The following is a 16,552-nucleotide window of genomic DNA, read 5'->3' on the forward strand; positions in this document are numbered from 1 at the left end:
GCGGCGCGGCCACCCCTCCCCGTGGACACCATGGCCCGGCGCCCCGGCCCCCGCTCCTGCGCCTCGCCTCCCAGCGCGCGCGCCACTGACCGCGGCCCGCGGGGATCAGCGCCCCCCGCGCGCCGCCGTCCGCGCCAACCCCGCCGCAGCTGCTCCCGGCGCCCCCTGCCGCCCGCGCGCCCGCGCAGCCCCACGCCCCGCGCCGGCCGCCGCGCCGCGCCCCCAGGGCCCCGCGGGCCGAGCACCCTAAGCGCCGGGGTTGCACAATGCGCCGCACCGCCCCGGCCCGTTGCCCCGGGCAACCGCAGGACGCCGGGCGGCGCGGCGGGGCGCGGGGGCGCGGCTTGCGCCACCGGGTCGGTCCCGGGTGAGCACGCGGCCCCCTCCGCGCGGAATCCCGACCTGTGCCCCCGCGGATGCCAGACAGGACCCTGTGCCCCTCCCCACTTGCCCTTGCAATCCCTGACCCGCCCTCCCCCGTCCCGGGACTCCAGACCACCCCCCCCCCGCCCCCAGGATTCTAGACACCCCCGTCGGAACCCCAGAACGACTCTGCCGTGGAACGCCAGACCTTCCACCCCACCCCAGACATACCCACCACCCCTCCACCTGTCCACGCTGCCCTCGGGAGCCCAGACCTGATTCCCAACCCCTCGGCCCGCCCTCCCGCTCCCCTTGGAGCTCCAGCCTTGCCCACCCCTTCAGTCCTCGGGAGCCCAGACCCACCCCGGAAGTCTAGACTTGCCCCCCCCCCCCCCCCCGGGGACCCCGACCTGCCCTTACAAATCTAGACTTACCCCGTCCCCCTCTCCCCCCCAGACCGGCCCGACGCTACACCTTCCTTCCCCTCAACCTGGCTTCCGAGCCCAGGCCCAGGCCCGCCCCGCCCCGCGGGGATGCCCTCCCTGACGCCCCCTCTCCTTGCAGGGGCGCGAGCGGACGCGAGGAGGGGCGAGCTGCCGGAGACCGGAATGGAGCCCGGCGAAAGGAGGAGGCTCTCATCCGCCTCCCTGGAAGGAGACCTGAGAGAAGAAAATAGTCAGTGTCGTGCTCGCCCCCTTCTGGCCGCCCGCGGTTTAAGACGCGAACGGGGTGGGGGCAAAGGGCTCAGGCGCAAAGCGCAGGGCGCTGTGTGGACTAAGGGCGTCCAGGGGCATGAAGCTCCGCGAGGGCGGTCGGGGAGACCGGCCGCAGAGAGTGTGCTGGGGACCCACCTTCCCCGGACCCCTCCTCCGCCTCCCTGCCCCCTCCACCCCTGCTCCGGACCCCCCCTCATCTTCCAGCCCCCTGCCCTCCACCTTGCTGCCCTCCAAACTGGCCGACCTCAGGGCTCCTCTTGGGAAACTGGTGCAAAGTCCAACGCTCACGTTGAGGCGCTGTCCTGGAGGACTGCGTAGTGGCGAGCCCTTTCCTGGGCCCGAGTGAATCCCTGTGCGTGTGCTCGTTCCTGTTGGTAAATGTCTCGGGGTGGAACCCCTGCGTCCAGGCCCGTGTGTAGCTTTATGTTAACCCCCGGGGGAGAAGAGGCCAAGTGGCTCCACATCCAGGCCAGTAATAGGTATTGTCCTGTTCATTTTGGACATCGGGTGGGTGTGTAATGGCACCTCACCGTGGTTTCAATTTTACCCTCCCAAAGAGGGTCAAGCTCAATTTTACATCTCCCAAAGAGATGTCAAGCTCTTTTCATGTGCTTGCTCGCCATCTGGGGCTCTTTTGTGGAGTGCCTTTTCCAGTTTTTTGGCCGTTATTAGATTGGGTTGTGGGTCTTATTGAGTTGTAGGAATGCCTCGTCTATTCAGGATACCAGTTCTTTCTCAGATAGACATAAATACTTTCTGGTAGCCCGTGGCTGGTGTTTTCAGCCACTTGATTACTTTTGAGAATCAGAACCTCTTAATTGTAAGGAAGTGTAACTGTCGATCTTTTCTTCTATAGTTAGTGGTTTTTGAATCTTACTAGGAAATCTGTACTCACTCCATTGTCCAGAAAATAGCATCCCATGTTTTCCTTTAGAAACTTTATAATGTTACATTTCACCTCTACCGCCACAATTCATAGGGATTCACTATATTGTATGGAGTGAGGTAAGGGTCAGAGGGCAAATGTTCACTCTTCCCCCATATGACTATCTAATTGACCCAGTTTGTGCCCTGTAAACAATGTCATCTTTGTGGAAAATCAGACATAGTCCTACTTTTTGTTTTCCATTCTGTTTCATTGATCTCTCTGCCTATCCTGAGTCCATACTACCCTGTTTTAATTCCAGTAGCTTCATAATAAGTCATAATATTTCATAGTATGACTTCATCATTCAAGACTTGTTAAGGTTTTCTTAGACTTGGCATCACCATGTAAGTTTTAGAATTAAATTGTTAATTTAACCCCCACCCCCTACACACACACACACACACACACACACACACACACACACACACACACAATCCTGCTAGGATTTAATTTTGGTTACAATGAATCTATGGATCAATCTGGGTGAAAATTAACATTTTATCAATATTGAGTCTTCCAACCCAAGAACATTTAGTTTTTAATTCTTATCAATAGTATTTTGTAGTCGTTAGGGTACAGGAATGGAAGACCTCTTGTGTTAAATTTACTCCTAGATACTTGATGTTTTTTTTAGAGATCACATTATTGAGTTTCATTTTCTAATTGTTCCCAGTATATAGAAACACAATTAACTCTGATATACTGACTTGGCATTTGGTGACTTTGCTTACTAATTCTAATAGGTAGTAGATTCATTTAGATTTCTTAGGTATACAATCATCATCTACAAATCTTTTCAGTCTTTATACCTTTTATTTCCTTTTCTTGCATTATTGCATTGGCTAGTACTTTCAGTATGATGTTGAATAGAAGTAATATACTGGACGTCTTTTTTTTGTTCCCACACCGAGGGGAAAAGTGCTCAGTATTTCACCACAAAGTATGATGTTGCTACAAGCTTTAAAGGAATTTCCCTTTTATTCCTGGCTTACTGAGAATTTTTAAATGAAGAATTATTACATGTGATAAAATGAATAGTTATTACATTTTATCACATGATTTCTTCATCTTAGATGATGATATGTTTTTTTTTCTTTTAGTCTGTTAATGTGGTGGATTATGTTGATGAATTTTCAAATATAAACCAACTTTGTATTCCTGGAATAAACTTCACGTGGTCATGTATTTTATATGTCACTGGATTTGATGTACAAATTTTTAAGACTTACACGCCTATTTTTATTAATGATATTGGGTGTACCATTCTTTTCTTGTAATGTCCTTGTTAGGTTTTGGTGTTAAATTTATGACCACCTAAAAAGAGTTGAAAGGGTTTCTTATTTCCCTAGTCAATGAAATGGCTTATATAAGGTATTTCACCTCCAAATATTTGGAAAGATTGATCTGTGATGCCATATAGACCTGGAGTTCTCATTGTAGGAAACTTTTTAATTATGGAATTAATTTCTTTACCAGAAATAAGCTTACCTGGATTTCCCATTTTATGTCAGTTTTGATAAAGCTGTATTTTTCGAGGAAAATGTTTATTTCATATGAACTGTCAAATTATTGGCATGGGGATGTTTATAATATCTTATTATCATTTTAATATCTGTACAATAAGTAATGATGTCCCCTTTTTAATTCTTGATATTGATAATTTGTGTTTTCTTTTTTCTTGAGCTATTTAGATATTTGTCAATTTAAAAATTGTTTCAAAGATCCAACTTTTGGTTTATTAATAATTTTCTCTAGGGCACTTTGGTTTTTTGTTTAATTGAATTCTGCTCTTATCTTCATTATTTCTGTCTTCGTTCTTTTTGTTTAATTGTTCTCTTGCTAGCCTCTTGGGATGGTAGATTAGACAGTTTTCAATTTGTTTTCTAATATATGAGTTTAAATTTATAAATTTCTCTCTAATCCCTATTTTAGCTGCATTATAGTGCTTTGAAATGTCATATTTTTATTATCATTCAACTCAAGTCATTTTTGAGTTTTCACTTCATTTCTCCTTTGGTCTATGTTTAATTTTTAAAGTGTACCACTTAACTTGAACATTTGAGAATATTCTGGTTACGTTTTGTTATGAATTTCTAGTTTGATTTAAGAGTTTTCAGAGAACTTAATCTATATCATTTCAATCCTTTGAAATTTATTGAGACTCTATGGTCTAGGATGCAAGCTATATTGGAAGACACGTTAAGTGAAGAAAATGTGTGTCTCAAGTTGTGGAACATGGTGTCTATGTACATCATTTAAGTGCAGCTGGTTAATCATGGTGTTCAAACCTGCTACAGTCTACTGAGTCTTTGTTTAATCTTTCATTTACTGAGAAGTAGGTCCAATATCAATATGATTGTGGATTTTCTATGTCTTTTTTTTTTAGCTTTGCCTACTTATACTTTTATATACAGGGAAGTTTATGCCCATTTGGAACTTTTACTTCTTCCTGACAAATTGATCCTCTTGATATTAGAGACCATCTCTCTTTTGTTTTTAATAATGATTTTATTAAGTTTTCTTATTATTGATAAGTAAACATTAGTATGTATCTAAATATTTACTAAGTGTCTCTAGAAATGACATTTTTTACATAACTAAACTCTTTTTTCCCATTTGATAAGATGGACAATAATTCCTTAATAAAATCCAATGCCCAGAATATATTTGTATTTCCCCAGCAAGTCCCAGAGCTGGTTTGTTCAAATCAGGATCTGGTCAAGGGCCACCCACTGCATTAGGCAGTCCTGTCTCTCAACTATCTTTTACCCTTCTCTTGCCTTGTGCTTTCAAGAGCTAGACTTACTGATGAGAATAGCCTCTTGTTGTGTAGACAGTCCTACCTTTGGGACTTGTCCGGCTGTTGCCGCATGGCGGTCTCCTCTCCTCCTCTGTCGCCGGCATGACCCTTGTGATCTGGAGATGAGCTCCAGAGGCTTGATGAGATTTGGGTTGAGTATTTTGTCAAGGCTCCTTTGGGGGTGGCGCTGTGCCCCTGATTTGCCCACCGTGTCTGGCTGCCCCGTCAGCAGTGCCCCCACCAGTCACTGGAGCAGTGCCGTCCGCACCCCTCCCTCGTAGAGCAGCCTTCCCCGAGGCCACAGGAGGGGTGGTGCTATGGCACCTGGTGACTGTCCGCATCCCCTGTGTGGGGTGGGGGTGGGGGTGGGGGGTTCCCTAGCGGATCCCTCTGAGGTGGGACGGGGCTGAGGTCTCCTGGATCAGTGCCTGCAAAGTCCTGAGGGAAGGAGGCCTGGGCAGGGGATAGAAGGGGCGCCATGACGATGCTGCAGGCCGTGGCGGCCCCGGCCCCAGCTCTGGCACCCGCTCACTGTCCCCCCGGCTCCAGCTGCCCTTGGTGGCCCTCGCGTGAATGGCCGTTTCTCCGCACCGAGGAGGTGATGAGCTGCGGTCTGTGAGAAGTGCTTCCCTCCCGGGCAGGCCTCCTTGGCCTCCGCGAAATCCATGTCCTTCCAGAAGGTCTGCTTCGGTGCCTGTTTGTGCCCGGCAGTTATGGGTTCCCAGGGAAGCGGCTGGAATGCCAGGCCTCACCGACGGCCTCAGGTGAGGGTTCTGTTGTGGCTTTCTCACCTCTGAGAATCTTTCCGGACGTCTGCACCATGTCTGGCCAGTCACCATCACGTTTTGTGACGCTCCGGCGGTCCACGCTCAGCCCCCTGCCTCTGTGTTCCCATCTCTTTGCTGTCCCTCCATCCAGGCTGTAAGTGTGTCAAGATGCCCTGTATCGCCTGGGGCATCCGGTGTCCCCGACCGGGAATCCCAGCTCTCCTGGGGCTCGGGCCCTCGGGTTCAGGGCCGGGCGCGCTTAGAAACCAAAGGCCGGTGCCACGAGGGTCACTGCCAGGCCGGTTGTGGGTGTCTTAGTCCACCGAGAGCTTGCAGCCTGAAGGGAAATCAGGGCCTGTGAAGACCTTTCCGTGTCTGTTGGGATGGGATTTACGATTTTTCTTCCCCTCTTCACTTGGTGAATCAGGGTTTGCTTTTCTCATGCAGCCTTGAGACTGCATGGCCGTGGCCGTGACGTAGTGACTGTTCTCTGCACCGCTGGGTGCAGTTTGCTCCTCGTTTGTGTATGATTCTGTCATCCGTGGTTTCAGTCACACTGGCCTGTAACACGCTGGCCTCGCAAAACAAGTAAGGCATGGCCACACTTTTTCTCCTCTCCAAACGAGTTGTACAAGATTAAGTGTTGGGTAGCATTCACCCATGAAGCCATTAGCCCTGGAGTTTTACTTATGGGAAGGTTTTTAATTACATTTTTATGCCTTTTCTCTTTTTTATTAGTTGATCTCACCAATTGTTTATTAATTTTGTTAGGGTTTTTTTTTTTTTTAATTTTTTTTGCAACGTTTTTATTTATTTTTGGGACAGAGAGAGACAGAGCATGAACGGGGGAGGGGCAGAGAGAGAGGGAGACACAGAATCGGAAACAGGCTCCAGGCTCCGAGCCATCAGCCCAGAGCCTGACGCGGGGCTCGAACTCACGGACCGCGAGATCGTGACCTGGCTGAAGCCGGACGCTTAACCGACTGCGCCACCCAGGCGCCCCAATTTTGTTAGTTTTAAACCTTTGGCTTGATTAAGCCTCTTTATTGGATTAAAAAAATTTTTTTAATCCTTATTTTATTTTTGAGAGAGAGAGAGAGAGAGAGAGAGAGAGAGAGAGACAGAGTGTGAACAGGGGAGGGGCAGAGAGAGAGGGAGACACAGAATCCGAAGCGGGCTCCAGGCTCCGAGCTGTCAGCACAGAGCCTGATGTGGGGCTCGAACTTATGAACCACGAGATCACGACCTGAGCCCAAGTCGGATGCTTAACCAGCTGAGCCACCCAGTCGCCCCCATCCTCTTTATTGGATTAAAAAAAATAATTTATTAACGTCTCCTTTCTATTCATTTTCTTGTAATATCTTTGGGCTTAAATTTAGCATTCTTTCTAAGGTCTTCAGATGGATGCTTTTAACTCATTCCTTTTAGCTTTTATTATTTTTGAATATATGCATCTGCAGCTAAAAATGTCTGTAAATATGACTTAACTTCAGCCCATGAGGTTTGATACTTGGTGTTTTGATTATCATTTGGGCAACAACTATGCAGCCCTTTCCCCTCTGCCTCCCTGACACGTGTGTATTAGGATCTGTGTATTAAACGCGCAGGAGTTTTCTGGGACATTCTGTTCTGTCGCTGACTCCTCAGTTCATTGCTCTGTGGCCAGAGGACAAACCAGAGCCTCTCTACTGTCTATTTTAACCCATGCTCCCTGCGTCCTGGAGGTCGCGTGCGTGGCTGCCGTTGAGCGGGGGCCCCGCGTGTGTTCACGAGGCGCTGTCCTGAAGATCTTAGTCCTCACTGCCCCTGGCTTGAGTTTCTGTCAGTTCCTGGCGGCTGTGCCTGCACGACGTGTGCCCGTGGCTTCCGTGGCTTCCGTGGCTTCTGTGGCTTCCGTTTCTTGTCTGTTGTTCTGCTGAGCCTGGCGTCGCGCGTTCCAAGGCGATGCTGTTGGACTGTTGGTGACACGGGCAGTTTCCTCGTGCCCTCCCCCTCCCCCCCACTCCCTCCCCTGTTCTGGCTTTTGTCTCCATGGGTTAATCTTGCTCCGGAACCTCACGTAGATGGAACCACTCGTCACCTTTTGTGTTGGGCTTCGTCTGATAGACACATTGTGAATATTTTTCCCCCGATCCGTGCTTTCTATCTTTCCATTTCCTTAACACAGCCGAACGTTTTCACTTCACCAATTTCAACTTTTACAGTTAGTGCTTTCTGTGTACCTCTCAGGGATTTTTGCCTGACCCAGGGCGGTGCTTTCTGCCAGACGCTTTGTGCCCAGCATTCACACTGAGGCCCGTGATCGACTTCAAATTAATTGTGTGTGTTGTCAGGTGGGGTTGGGATTTGCTTTCTCCACGTGGACGTGTAGTTAGAGCAGCATCTCCACTGAATGGCTCTGCTGCTTTTGTCTGTATTGATGGGCCGCGTGGCTCCACAGGGTGAAGGATGGGGGGTGGGGGGGGTGGGTGGATGTCTGCTGCTGGCTAGCCCCGCCTCCGATGCTCCTGGGATATCCAGGCACCAGGCGTCCAGGAGGGGTCAGGAGGCCGGGTGGTCTGCATGGAAGGCACACATTCCAGGGGCCTGGGGACACTGGAATTTAAAGCCACCAGACAGGATGAGATGGCCCAGGGAGTGGGTAGGGACAGCACAGCATGGAGTCTGAGGCCCAGGCCTGGGCACCTCCAAGGTTAGGGTGTGGAGAGAGAGGAGGGGCCACAGTGAGGAGGGGAAGGGGGGCCCAGGGGAGTGACCATGGGACCAGCTTGTGTGTGTGTCCATAGTGGAGCCCAGCAGGTGAGGGTGTGGAGGGAGGCTGAAGGCAGGAGTGTGCAGGACGGTGGCCTGCAGAGAGGAAGGTTTTCATTTGAATTTTTAAGGCGTTTGCACTAAAACTGGGTGTGTGCTGATGGGAGTCTGGTGGCCAGAGTCAGGGACAGGAGCAGGGAGGGGCTGGTGGAAGGAAGGGCTCACCTGGACAGGTGGGGGGTGGGGGTGGGGTTAGGGTGAGTTGGGGCCATGGTCTCCAGAAGGAGAGAGGGTGCCCCAGCCAGAGCTGCCCAGAATGCAGCCTGGGGAGGGGCTGAGGAGTTGCAGGAGGAGGGTGTGGGGGCCGGGGTGGGGAGGGGGTGGGGGGAGGCGGGCCGGGAGGAGGGCCACGGGGGTGGGGGTGGGGCTTCTATGATTAGGGCTCCTTCCCAAGTGTCACGTGTGTGCTTTTACCTTTGCCTTGATGCCTGTTTCTCTTCTGCAGAATTAAAACGAGGAATTTCCCAAGACTTGACATCTTCCCCCAAATCAGACAGATACAAAATAGCAAGACAATTAACAGAAAAGGCCATCAAGGTAAAATGCGCTTTGGGGCTGGGGGGGATGGGGGTGGGGAGCACCTTTTTTTAAAGTTTCATTGATGTAAGCAAGCTCCACACCCGGAGAGGGGCTCGAACTCAGCACCCTGAGATCAAGAGTCCCATGCTCTTCAGACCGAGCCAGCCGGGCACCCCAAGGTGGGGGTACTTCTTAAACACGGAGATTTACTTAGGAATTTGGAGAGGGACTGGGTCGCCTTTGAGGCCCTCGGCTCCCCTGCTGCCGTCGCCTCCACCAGCCTTGGTTCTGCCCTGGCTCCCCAGTGCCAGCCCCCAGGTGGCTGGGATTGAGGCAACCGCTGGTGATCTTTTGTGGGGGCAGAGGGCTGCCCTCGCTGGGGAAAAGCCTGCGTTCTCTGGCTTTACCCTGCCCAGCTCAGAAGGCTGGGCGCATAGGAGCTCCGAGGATCTCAGCACATCACACACAAAATGTGGTTCCAAAGCGTGAACGCACAGCCCACGTGTGACCGGCTGGGTGCACCGAGTGTGCGCAGCCAGACCGCAGCCACTGCACTGTGACGGGGCGCCTGCCGCCACCGGCCTGGTCCTGGTGGCCGCCTGGCGTGCTCTCTGGGGTTTCATGCCAATGGAACCATGCCAGCTCATTAATTTTCAGGTTTTCTACCGAAACCTAAAAACGTGAACATTTGGGCTACAAATATCCCTTTAAGTATTGCGTTAGCTGATTTCACAAGCTTTTTTTTTTTTTTTTTTTTTTTTAATATTTATTTTTGAGACCGCGTGAGAGAGAGAGAGGGAGACAGAGGATCTTAGAAACAGGCTCCAGGCTCCATGCTGACAGCAGGGAGCCCGATGTGGCGCTGGAGCTCACGAACCTCAAGATCATGACCTGAGCCCAAGTCAGACGCTCAGTCAATCAGGCGCCCCTGATTTCTCAAGTTTTCATAGTACTCTTGTTGAGATGTAGTTCAAAGTATTCTATAATTCATAGATTCCTTTCCCTTGATTGTGGGTTACTTAAAAGCATAGTTAATGTCCATCCTTGTGAGGTTTTTCTATGTATTTTGTTGCTGATTTCTAGCACGGGTGCACTGTGGGTGAGAATGTCATCTGCGTAGTGCTATTCCGTTGACGTGGGTTCCGACTCGCTGTATGCCCGGCATCGTGTGCGTTCACGTGAAGGCCGGTGCGGGTTCTCCATTCAGAGTCGTCAGGGCTGAGATGGTTATGTGCTCAGGCATCTGCGTTCATTCCCACAGTGACTGGAGGAGTCCCCAGCCTTCCTGGTGCTGGCACTCCTGTCCCTCAGGCCCTTCCTGGGTGGATGAACGACTCCTCCCCCTCATCCCTCCTTAAACCTCGGGCACCCATCCTCTCACCCCCAAGCATGAGGGACTGTTGCCTTCGTCAAGAAGAGAGAGTGTAGGTCGCACCCCCTCCAGGTTCTGCCGCCCCAGGCCCACCTTCCAGACCCAGACCTGCCCTGAGCTGAGGCTACACCCCTGGTCCTGCTTGTGCTGGACCTCTGAGCCTTTGTGCGTGTGAGGCCCATGTGTGCAAGGCCCACGAAGTGGACACACACCACAGAGGAGGACCCAGCCCCATGCCCGTGTGAGTGCGTTCTGGGTGTTTCTGGGTGTTTCCTTGGAGCAGGACGTGAGTGTCATCCCACCTGCTGATGCAGTCTGTCTGTCCCTCCTGCTCTGAAGGCTCCCCTCAGAGAATTAGCTGCCTTGTCTTTCAATTCTTTCATTTAAAACATGCTCTTGCAATTTGAGGAAAAGAAGATTTTCTCCATCTACGGGCACTACCCAGTGATACGGGCCGCCCTCCGAAGAAAGGGCTGGGTGGAGAAGAAGTTCCACTTTCTGCCCAAGGTCCTCCTGAATGTGGACGATGACAATGTGGGGGTGACAGGTAGAGTATGGAAGGCGTCATGTTTCTCGGAGTAAGGCACGCGTGTGTCTGTCAGAGGACCAGATGAGTCACACTGCCCCGGAGATGCTGTTCTGGCCGCAGGGCCTGTGACCTGGGCCTCCACCCCAAGTGTCCCGGTCACCCTCCTGGCCTGCCTGACCACGCACTGTGCGTGTGCTCTCACGCCCTGGTCTGCTTGCTTCTCAGTGTCCCACTGCCCATGCCAGGCGTCGTCCTCCCGGGTCTGCCCAGTTGCCAGGCTCCTTCAGCAGCCCCCGCCCCCCCCCCTGCCCGGCCCTCCTCTGGCCTCTCCCCGGCTCGCCCCGCCCGAGGCCCCGCCTCCGTCTCCGCTCCGCAGACTGCAGGTGCACCCTCAGTCCCTGGGGTCTGCGCAGGCTCGCTCCGCACATCAAAGCCCAGCCCCCTGCCCGCTGCCTGCGCCCCTCTCCGCCACGCACGCACGACGCACGACGCACGCCCGAAGGCCGCCCCGCCCCACGCCGGTCCGCGACCCTGGCGCTGAGTCCCCGGTGGAGGGTTCGTGCGGCTGACGCTCAGCTCAGACGGGCGGAAGTGGCCCGAGCCCCGGAAGGTTGCTGAGGAGTCGCGAGTGCGCTGTGGCCACAGGGCCCTGCCGTGCTGACGACTCTCCGGGTGTCGTGTTTGCAGAACAGAAACGTGCGGAAGGCAGAGAAAACCAAGAAGCGGCTCCGGAGAAGACAGATGACATCCACGATGTGATGGTAGGTCCCCCCGCCTCCTCACACTATCACCTTCCCGGTGTCCTGGGGACAGGCGACAAGGCCAGGCAGGCCAGGCTGCAGGACACATATGCGTGCGCTTGCTGGTGTGCATCCGTGCACGGGCTCATTGCGGGGGGGGGGGGGGGGGGAGGGAGGGGGGAGGGGGCATGTGCGCGTTCTCCTGTGTGTCCGTATGCTCCTGCTCTCCCGTGTGTCTGTGTGTGCCTGTGTGCGTGCTCGTGTTCGTCTGTACATGCCCTTGTTCATGTGCTTGTGTGTGCCCTGTGCACGTGCTTGCATGTGTCCATGTGTGCGCATGCGTGCAAGGAGACAGGCTGTGGCTACAACTCTGTGGAAGCCGTGGGAAAGGACCAGAGCAGGCAGGAGGGCACACAGGCCACTTGGTGAGGCCGCGATGGTGGGGACAGGGGTGCGCAGGCGGGAGGCAGAGTCAGGTCCAGAGCAGGGCCAGGCTTGTGGGGCCTCACCCAGGTCAACGAGCAAGGTCAGCGCTGAAGAAGCAGCGGCTCCTGGAGACAGCACTGGGACACCGTGCACCTGCCGGGGTGGGGGTGGGGCGAGGGGGAATGTTGCAAGTTGCCTGATGTGGGGGAGGGGAGAAATGTAAAACCCTGCCCAACAGCTCCACAAGGAAGACAGCTGATACCTCTGACGGTTGGAAGGAGGACAGGTCTTCTGGGTCCCCGGAAGACCCCTGAGGGCAGCCGGGAGGCCAGCCAGAGCGGGGCACTCCACGGACCTGGGGCGATCTAAGGTCCAGAACGTGTGCAGTGCTCACAGAGGAGCAGTGAACAGACACACGGGGAAGTGGGCCCAGCCCCGGATGCAGACACTGAGCTCCAGAGTTGACTCGGGGAACCCTGAGGAGGCGCCGTGTGGAGTCAGGGGGCTGAAGGTCCAGGCCCTGCTAAGACAGTCCGTCCCACATTTGAACAAATGGGACTTGCTCCAGAAAGTGGCAACAAAAGCTAGCCATCACTCTGGAGTAGGAGGGAAGGCCATGCGTCCAGCACTGGGATGGGTTTTAGGAACTGATGCTGCTGGCCAGCTCCCTGCTCCCTCCGGGCGCTCGTGTTGGCATTGGGGTGGGGGGAGCCCGGTCCTGCCCTCACATGGGGTCCAGGTAGGCCAGGCTGCGTTGCAGAACATTAGGTGTGCCCTCAAATGCTGGTCTGCTCGGAATGACCCTGAAGGGTCTTGAGGGTGTCAGAATTTTGGACAATGTTTTCCTTTCCTTGTATCTCGTTGGTAAGATATTTTGACCAAACAGGTGCTTCTACTTGTGAACAAAAGCATAGCCGCCAAGGCCACCCTGGGTCTAGCTCAGTGGCCCTGCCTCTTGATCGGCAGGAGTGAGGAGGAGGGGGGGAGGCCGTCTCCCATGGCCACTCAGGCCACGAAGCAGAGAGTTCACCCCATGCCCACCTGTGGCATGTCCCCAAACCTCACGTGGGCATCCACAGGCAGGCAGCTCAGACCTCACTCAGCCACACACTTTTGGTGGCCCTGCAGCTGCCAGCCGGAGCCCCGCACTTGTTTCTTGAGAGCAGGGCCCCTGTGTGCTGGTTGCTCCCAGCACAGCACAGAGTAGGCCGTCAGGGTACAGGTGTCTCTAGCTTTCCAGACGAGAATCACAGAATACACACTTTAAGTGTCATTTAAAGTCTGATTTCCTTCACTCTTACTGACACCCCAACACCCAAAGATATGAACCTTGGATGTTGGGTTTCGATGAGGGTTTTTTTCTTGCCAGTCCAGGTTGGTCAAAAACGAAATGCCGTACTTGCTCTGGACCATCAAAAGGGATGTCGTTGACTATCACAGCTTGAACTGTGACCAGATGCTGAATCACTATGGGAAGACGGCTTCCTTCACCACCAAGGTGAGTGGGAGGGCTGGCGGGGAGGCTGGCGGGACAGGAGCCCCAAGCACCAGGGCCCTGAGGCTGGGGGGACGACATGTGGACTTGTCACCTCCGGGCTCCTCCCTGGGACCGCTGCCTGGTCAGAGGCCACACCATGCAGTATCGGTGTCCAGAGTCCCTCAGCACCTGCCCCACTGCTGTTCCCAGGGCCCCAAGTGCCCTTTGGCCTGTGACTGTCCTCTGGGCACGCAGGCCAAACCCCAGGCAGGGCGGTGGGGGTTACCGGCACAGCCCGACCTGGGCTTTGCACCCCTGAGGGGCTCTGGGTCTGAGGGAGAGCCAGGCCACCGCCCCTGCCCTGGGGCTTCCGGCCCCTCCTGTCACCCCCTTTCAGTCCCACGGCCCCCTCCCTGCTACTTCAGGGGCCTGAGGTCCGCCCAGGGTGGACAGGCCTGCATGTATCCTCTCGGGAGAGGCTGGGTAGAGGGGCTTCCTGGCAACAGGGATAACCCGGAGGCTCAGGGGTGAGGCTTACACTGCCACCAGTGCTGCCCGTGGGGGTCTGGCCCCTACACACCCTCGCCAGGCCTCCTGGTGACCTCCTCTGGGGTGTGGGCCGTGCCCGCAGGTGGCACAGTCAGGCCAGAAACCCCACAAAGACCCCCTGACAGAGTAGCCACCAGTGTGCCCAGCAGCCAGTGGGCGCTGCATTTCCCGGCCACTCGGCGCTTTTTCCAAGTGGGGCAATGAGCTGGACCGTGGGGTGCAAAACTGCCAAGCCTGTGTGACAGCCAGTGTTACTTTTGTGGGGCAGCCGTGAGTGTGCCCATGAGCGAGCCCACTCCCTCCTTCCTGGGGCCTGGGCTCAGCACCATCTAGGCACCTGGGAGGTGAGCACAGGACCTACCACCCCTGTCTCCTCCTGGCCTGCACGTCGGCTGGCACAACCAGCTGACCGGGGGTCAGGAGGGACTGGGAGGCCGGTGGGGGGGGCACCCCCGCCTCCCGAGAGCCCCTTGGAGCCGGTGCTGCCGGCCGGTGGGCGTTCAGGCTGGTCTGAGTGGACCAGCACACGGCCTGCGGGGGCCTGACGTGCCGCTGTCTCTGGAGATCGGGCTGTGTGTGAACATGCGGAACCTACCGTGGTACGTCCAGGCCGACCCTGACTCCTTCTTCCCACGTTGCTACGGCCTCTGCACCGAGAACGAGAAGCAAGAATTCCTGGGTAAGTCCGTGGCTGGAGGCGAGACCACCGGGCGTCAGGCGGCCAGGGCCCCTCTGTGGCCCACTTTCTCGCTGAGGTGGCTGCAGAAGCCTTTGGAAGGGAGGGGGGGCTGGGCCGCAGCTGCAGGGCTGGACCGGTCCCGTCCCAAGGCCCGGGGGCTCAGCTCCGTCTCACGTGGTGAGGGCCGGTCCAGACGTTTCCATGGGCCGCAGCTGCAGGATGGGAGCAGGAGGCTGACGGGGGCTGTGGAGCCGAGCGTCAGCAGCTTGGTTCTGACTGGGCTTCTGGGAGAGGCTGGCGTGGGGCTGGTCCTGTGGGTGACAGGCTCTGGCCTGGGGACAGAGGGAGGACTCCTGGATTGACCCGCCGAGGGAGGAGAGAGAAGGGGAAGGTCAGGACAGGTGAGCACTGCCCTTTTGGGGGTAACTTGTGTTTCCTGAGCACGGGCCTGGGGCCATGGAGATACGGCATTGCCCTGCCGTGTGATCTGACCCCACCCTGGCGCTCCCAGGAGCAGATGGCTACAGGCAGGACAAGGTGGGGTCTGTGCGGGCTGGAGGTGAGAGGTGCAGGGGAGGAGAGGGTGGTGAGCACGGGCCTCTCAGACCCAGAGGACAGGAGCTCGGAGGGGACCGGGCCGCAGCGGGCAGTGTGCCTGAGTGTGACGGGCAGAGGGGCTACGGGTCAGCAGGCGAGCTCAGGGTCTTTGTTCCGGTGGACAGAGGAGGCTCAGGAGAGAAGCTCTGAGGTCCTGGGGAAGCTGGGGAAGGGAGCTCAGGTTCCGGATGTTTCCCACGTGGCAGCAGCTGCCGGGTGGGCGGGTGGGGTTGGGGTGGGGGGCAGCTTCCTCTGCAATGAGGAAGGGCAAGTTTTGGTGAGAAGGTGTGGGAGTCTCTTGCGGACCTCCCCGAGGGCGCGGGTGGGAGGTGAGTATGGGCTGGCTCACGGGGGTGCCAGCCACCTCTCCGGGCACGAGCCAGCGCTCCGAGCCAGGCCAGCCCCCAGCCTGCGTCTGTGGGACCCAGAGCTGTCCTCTGTGCCCAGCCCCTCCGTCCATGCACGCCAGGAGCTGTGGGAGCCAGCATGTCCAGGGAGGTGCAGAGAGGCTCCTGGGGTGGGCAGGGTCCTGGTGTGTCTGCGGGGGTCTTCTGTCCTCTGTGCGGGGCTGAGGGCACAGGAGCAGGGGGAGGTGGTGAGGGTGTCCATGCACTGTGGCCCCGGGTGGGGGGTTGGGGCGAGCAGGAGAGAGGCAGGGAGGGGGTGCGCGGGTTCTGCTTCTGGGCCTGTTGACAGGGCCCATGAGAGGCCGGGGCAGAGGGAACGGCCCCCTCGAAGGCAGCGAGGGGGAGGTGAGGCCTGTGGGGCGCCTGGGCTGAGGACAGCTGGTGCTGGCCGAGGTCCCTGGTCCCCGGCCGGAGAGGGGGCGAGGCCTGGGTGTCCTTTCAGACGACTTCCGGCGGACGGTGGCCTCCAGCATCCTCAAGTGGGTGGTCAGGCACCACAAGTGCGGCAGCAGCGGGGAGGCCGGCGACCGCGGCCCCGGCAGCAAGAAAGGTGTGTGGGGCCCGAGGCTGCACCGTGTGGGGAGAACAGTGCAGGAGGGGCAGCGGGCCGTGCATCCAGGACGGGGTACTCCCTCCCTGCAGAAGAGGGAGACGGGGAGTGGCTTTCCCGCGTGGTGCAGAGCCACCGTGGCGTTAGGCCTACGAAACCCAAAGAAGTTGTTGTTGTTGATTTTGATAAAGCAGCTTTCGGTTCGCAGTGCACTTGCGCAGAAGGTGCAGGGATTTCCCATAGGCCCCCAGAGCCCCCTCCGCCGTCAGCGTCCCCACCGGCTGGTGCCTTTGCTGTGACGGATGCGCCCGTGTGGACACGT

The 16,552-nt window shown here is 55.7% G+C and overlaps 1 protein-coding gene across 1 annotated transcript in view; it reads left to right on the top strand.

The window, feature by feature from the left end:
* The first annotated feature begins 301 nt into the window (after positions 1-301).
* Positions 302-16,552, top strand: part of TTLL8 (tubulin tyrosine ligase like 8) — a 59,142-nt gene continuing 42,891 nt past the window's right edge. The window contains exons 1-8 of the mRNA XM_086711866.1: positions 302-367; positions 928-1,038; positions 8,831-8,922; positions 10,685-10,823; positions 11,493-11,566; positions 13,341-13,469; positions 14,562-14,676; positions 16,123-16,230. Coding sequence (XP_086567992.1) covers positions 972-1,038; positions 8,831-8,922; positions 10,685-10,823; positions 11,493-11,566; positions 13,341-13,469; positions 14,562-14,676; positions 16,123-16,230 — 724 coding nt within the window. The 5' untranslated portion in view covers positions 302-367; positions 928-971. The remainder of the gene's footprint in view (positions 368-927; positions 1,039-8,830; positions 8,923-10,684; positions 10,824-11,492; positions 11,567-13,340; positions 13,470-14,561; positions 14,677-16,122; positions 16,231-16,552) is intronic.

Source organism: Puma concolor, chromosome B4 (assembly GCF_028749965.1).
Source record: "Puma concolor isolate L17-30 chromosome B4, mPumCon1.1.hap2, whole genome shotgun sequence".
Taxonomy (NCBI): Eukaryota; Metazoa; Chordata; class Mammalia; order Carnivora; family Felidae; genus Puma; species Puma concolor.